The sequence below is a fragment of the Neodiprion fabricii genome, chromosome 2 (assembly GCF_021155785.1).
Source record: "Neodiprion fabricii isolate iyNeoFabr1 chromosome 2, iyNeoFabr1.1, whole genome shotgun sequence".
In the NCBI taxonomy this organism is placed as follows: domain Eukaryota; kingdom Metazoa; phylum Arthropoda; class Insecta; order Hymenoptera; family Diprionidae; genus Neodiprion; species Neodiprion fabricii.
The window spans coordinates 36,186,170-36,192,169 of record NC_060240.1 but is presented as its reverse complement, the minus strand read 5'-3'; the positions used below and the strand labels follow the sequence as shown (position 1 = coordinate 36,192,169).

Below are 6,000 nucleotides of genomic sequence, written 5' to 3'. Positions count from 1 at the left end.
CATTCGAAGAGGGAACTCTTCGCGATTATTCTTTGTTTTCGTAATAAAGTTTTTTTCTTCACGCATATAATTTATACGGGAACACAACAAGAGGAATTGATTTTTTCACTGGGTACCGTGTAATATATTCAATGTAGAATATCGAATATAAACTCGTTACGTTTTATAAACTTGTTAAATTTTGAAATAATTCGGTTCGAAGGGTTGATAAAGCCTGACGAATAGAATTTCTGCCTCAGGCTCGATTCGTTCACGTGTTGCGTGTCGAGGACGATTATCTAAATTGCTTATTAGGTTTGTTACAAATTGCCCCTAATTTCCCCACAATATGGAGCAACAAATATTTTCACCGACTAATAACTTTCAGCAGTTTGGGTATAAACTTATGGCCGTAATTTCGATAAATTTAATTACACGGTACCGTCATTTTTTTTTTCTCCTCCAATCATTTTCGCACCCCCCTCTTAGGTAATCAATGTTTATTGCCAGGGCTAAGGGATTTCGATAAATATTTTTTTCTCGCCGATACTTCTTTCTTCCACGGAACGATAATACGTCGTATTGGGGATATAGTGATAACAAAACGCTCTATCGATACAATCATTTTTTACAACGGAGATATAAGAAATTGGGGTTATAAATCTCTTTACTCGTTCTCTACGTTTCTGTTTCATTTCTTTTCTTCTTTTTTTTTTCTTTCTTTCTTTTTTGCTTCTTCTGCTCTTTGGATAATAAAACAGATGGGTACGCAAAAGGAAAGTAACCGATGTATGAAAAATAACGCTCGGCCTTTATCTGACAACCGAGTTACACGCAACGACTCTACCCATTTTTTGACGCTGCCAGACGACGCGGTGGTTCAGCTATATCGTCGTCAAAGATTAGCCGGCTTACAATTATAATAGTTGAATATATGTAAGTGGCGTCGTCGGGACACGGATCGTTATCGTCGCGTCTCCTGATCTGACAGTTTTCATCTCCGAGGTACAATAGGCTTGAGTTCTCAATTATCAGGAACAGCCGATCCGCGTTCTCGCCTTATAGTCGGATCGAGGGAGAAATCACTCGTCTTGATATACCTCGATGTACCTACTTGTTATTAACCCGCGTTGAGAGTTTCGAGAAGTATAGAAAATTTCTACAAGCAAAAGATAAAGCTTCGATCTAATTATCAGTTTGTAATCGAGAATACAAGTTTTGCGGCATGCTGTCGCGCGACCTCCGAAACAAACGATGCGGGTACAGATATTAAATGCGTAGGTATATTCGGAAGAAGCTGTAAGTCGCTAAAGGGTAAAACGGATTTGTAATGTTTAGGTGAAATGCAGAAATTTTATCCACGATGTTAAAAGACGTAACGTATTTTTATTAAGATGATAATGATATACATAAAACATTGTTTATATACGACAATGAACAAATAACCTTTGGTTCTATATTCCCTATAGTAATAAATTAATACGAGTATAACATTAGATTATACAGCGAGCGGACTCGCAAAGTAGTCACTCCGTATGGTTGGTATTTGATTTATTTATTTTTTTTGGTTTTTACCTCGGTGCGAACCTGCGATCCGACATATCCTCTTATAATATATATTCATACTTATACGCTTCGAGTTCACTTTATTGTAATGTTTACAAATTCATAATAATTAATAGTAATATACGTTAATATAATTGTTTTGAAAATATGCTTTAAACGAATAACGTATAGCCTAATAGTTATATTTCGGCACTAAGAGACCTGTGGTTTATATAATAAACATATATATATACATGTATGTATATGTATATATATATATATATATATATATGTATATATGATAAAGTCGTGATGATCGATTTCGAAAAAGTTTTTCAGTGGTAGGATAGGTATAACAGCTGACGTGAAATAAAATTCAGGGTGCACGGCTGTGTTGCAGTGCTTTTGACTAGATAGTTCGGATTACGGAGATAAATTCCAATATTTTTTAATCACGGCGCTTGCTTCTCTGTTCTCGAACCTTGTGTATTATGATTATAAATTGATGAATTTGATTGCATGGCGATAATAATAAGTAATAATAATAAGAATCATATTAGTAATCGAATGGTGTAATTCGATGTTATTTTACGCCGTCGTATAGTTTGGGGTCTCAAGTGAGAGAACGCGTCGTGCTTAAAACGTACAAGTGTCAAAGCTTGTACGACGTACGATTTATGCTAAGTCACTTCACACACAATTTAGTGAAATTGGGAAAGGGAGGAGAGTATTTATACGCAACTTACCAACAAGTAAGTTCACACGTGGCCGAGTCGAATTTTGGTTCGTAAAAATTCAACGGTATTGACTCGAGTATTTTTTTTTTACCGTAAGCTTTCCTCGTGATTTTTCTCGATATTTAAAACTATAGGATTAACTGGTGAAAGTGGTACTTTGCTGCCGATTTTCTTTCTAGCGAATCAAAGTAAAATCTAAGCATAAGTATGCCTATAACCAGAAAGTCTTAGGGATGGAAATTGAACTGGTCACGTGACTCGGTAAAGTTCATACACGAAGGTGTCGCAATGTATTATCTTATAGGAGTTAGTCTCTTTGGAGAATTTTATTTACAATTTATTTTAAACATTGCCTACTTACATTAGACGTATTTAATTCCTCGGGATTGTCGTCAACGAATCGTCCAGTTTCTTTTCTTCTTCATATTCTGCGAGTAAGTACGATTTGATATGTTAAACTCTCACGCGTGTACACATAAATATATGTTTCTCGAAAAATAATACCGTTTTCATGTTACCCTCTTTTTTTTTTTCTCATTCGCTTTTTTATAATAATTATATTTATTTATTATGTACAAGGTAAGACTTGAGTGAGTGATTAAGATTTTGCTTTTTCTAACATACTGCAAAAAAGCGGTTCACACTCCTTTATAAAAATGCTTGGAACACCCTCGTTATAAATCCAAATCAACCCTTCGATCCGGGATCCTTGCACACAATTCTATCAGATCCGAATTAACAATGCCAATCGCCCCAAGGGTGCTACGACGAATTTTAATGGTACCAAGCATATTTATAATACATCGTCCTGCAGCTTCGTGTGTATAACAAAATACATTGTAGGCAACATTATACATTTACCACATCGAAACATTTGAATTGTCAAGCTGGACGTTTTCAATGACGAATCACCGACCTTTGCTAACATTTTTTTCTTCTTCTCTAATTCAACGTTAGTTACTTACGTAATTAGTCTGCTGGACAAGAGGGGCAAAGGGAGAGGGGGGGGGGGACTTGTCTGAGGGAATTGCGTATGTATGTTCGTGTGTGTGTGTGTGTGTGTGTGTGTGTGTGTAGTTGTGTTTGGAGAGGGGGATGGAGGGATGATGACCGGGGGTGGCTTGGGGGACACTTAAGCTATTTACAGACGGGCATGTCCCCGATATGTCTCATTGCTGGTGAGTAGAAGCTGGGACTTCCATGCTCGTTTATAGTAGGAGGGAAGGCCGAATCTGTGATTAGGGTTAGTTCATTCTTTTGCCGATAGAGAGCCGTTGGTCAACGCCATGACCACCGGGTCGGCCGGACCCCCTCGCGAGCTCGAGTTCGAGGTGCGTTCCAGAGATGAATCCTGAAATCAGAGGGAAAAAAAAAACGAATACAATTTGAAAACTCGGGGCAAAGTGCAGCGGGTGCGTTCATCCCCTTTTTCGATATCCAGTTTTATATCGCTCTTGTTCCCGCTCTGTAAACTCTGCGGCACGCGTGGTAATTGGAGCACTTTTTTACTCAACCACCATACGAACGAACCACTTGACACGACACAGGCTAACTGCAACCCCTTTACTATTTTTAACTTCACAAGACTACAGTTGTGTCGATTTTACGCCCTTTTCCTTCCTTCGTTACCTACTTTCCTTCTTTTTTCCTTTCCCCCTCATCCCTCTCTCCGTCTTTCTTTCAACGTTTCTCTCCACCCATGATCGTATAGGTATACAGCTGCCGTATACCCACCTATTTCTTTCAATTTTACCTGCAAACTCGATGGGCTTCGCTCCGAATCAAATCAAAGCGTATTTTCTACGAGAGGAAAATTGACTACTTTGAAATCTCGTCGATCCCTTCCCTCTTGTTGTCGCGTGATCGAACAATGATTGAATCGTACAAGTGTAAATGTGTCTCGTATATAACGATAAAATTATCCAACGTTTGAATTTGTAAGAAACAGCTTTTACATAGTTTAGGTATAGGTATAATCGATTGTCAATTGGTTCGAAATGTATTACAAATATCTCGGGGAGTAAATTGCATTAACTATTTCTGAATCCTGTACCGTTTTGACTAGGTATACATTAAACAAGCTGCTTGCGGGACGTAACGCGACCACCGCGTTGTTTAACCGAACTAGCTGTAATTTGTGGTTACCACCTCGAGAGCTGATAGAATTTCACTATATTCCCACACATACGCACATTCGTGTAACAAACCATTATAAATACCGTGAATCAGCCGAGTCGACCGTATAAAGTGAAATTTGAGGAATTAATTCCGCGAAGCTGACTGCGTCCCTGACGAACGGAAACGTAGGTATAATCGAGGGAGGGTTCGGGGTGGTTCGGGGTGAAATTGTGGGAAGGGGAAAGGGAAGGTGTGACGCGGTATGCCGCGTGCCTGTCATATCGAACATTTCCCGACTCTGGAAGCTTTACCGGGGGATAAATTCGTAGTGCATTGTGAAAGCCGCGACGTGCGAGCGAATTGTCTTTCACCAACTCTTGCATCACGTTTCCACGAGGCGTCTAGTTATATACCTATGTATGAAATACCCTGCATATACCAGCGGAGCACGTATATAGTCAAAACGGTGGGACAGAATTCACGTTTTAGTTATAAATGTTGTTCAGTCGGTCTTGAATACTGCGATTGTGAAGGTATACCGTATTGAAATTTTTATTCCGTTGTGGAGAAATTTTAGTCTGGTGAATTTTTCCTTCAACCTCTGAAGTCGGTCCATTCCGTTGCATCTAAGGTAATACGAACGTCATGTTCTTGGAGTAAATCTCACGACTAGATCTGCTCTTTTCTCCTTACGCGACAGTTCTGTACAATATTGTTTTTTTTTTTTTTAACTGAAATGAAAAATACACAAGCATTCTAACTCTCGAAAAGTTTTGTTCAGCACTCGTTGTAAATAGCTCTCGCAGTTGAAAGTCTTATATTGAAATCATTCGCAAGATTACACACAGCATACACCGTAGGTATATGTGTATACTATGTACGGTAGTGTGAAAAAGCTTTCGGTAAATTGCTACGATAAGACTTTGATGAGCGTCGTCAGTCAACGTGAGCTCTGTATTTTATAACACCCAAATTATCGTTACTTATTCTCCTCTTTTTCTACATTTTCATCCTGTTTGTTGGACTTTTTTCGTTACTATCCTTGCAAAAAATACGCCTTACTCGGCTCCGACATATTCCGAGACTCAACGCCGATCATATAACGGATCAATGCTATGTACTCTGGTATTAATGTGCAGCTGGCCAAATAGGCTTACGACAGAAACGGGAAATTGAGGTATTCACGACCAGCGATATAAGCACTATCGGTATAAATTCGGGCCCTTTGTCCAGGACGAATCGTGGTCGGGACGCGTCCATCCAGGTCTTCGGGCCTTGCTGAGCTTCTCTTTCGGAGGAAGCCGCCGTGCTCCGGGGGCTCGAAAATGGGCTGACCATCGCCAAAGGCCATTGTACGCGTTTATGGTCGACGCGTATTACGGATAGCACGTCTCGGATAATGGCTTTGGTGATTGTTGCCAGCGCACCGAGCCCCCGAATGCATCGACTCGTTGCATCCTCGATATCACGAGCTTGATCGCCGTTTCTACATCGACGGGGTGAAGAGTTCGAGGATTCTTAAAAATTCGTGACATTGACATACCTTGGACGTTTTTACTGGTTACTCTATCGGACTTTCAAGGGAGTCGGAGGTCAGTTCCCTGAATGGATATTTTTCGTT

At 39.7% G+C, this 6,000-nt stretch overlaps 1 protein-coding gene across 3 annotated transcripts in view; it reads right to left on the bottom strand.

Annotated features, from left to right (window-relative positions):
• Nucleotides 1-1,345: 1,345 nt before the first annotated feature.
• Nucleotides 1,346-6,000, bottom strand: part of LOC124176413 — a 163,109-nt gene continuing 158,454 nt past the window's right edge. For all 3 annotated transcript variants that reach the window (XM_046557681.1, XM_046557680.1, XM_046557679.1), the window contains one exon: nucleotides 1,346-3,612. In XM_046557681.1, coding sequence (XP_046413637.1) covers nucleotides 3,511-3,612 — 102 coding nt within the window. In that variant the 3' untranslated portion in view covers nucleotides 1,346-3,510. The remainder of the gene's footprint in view (nucleotides 3,613-6,000) is intronic.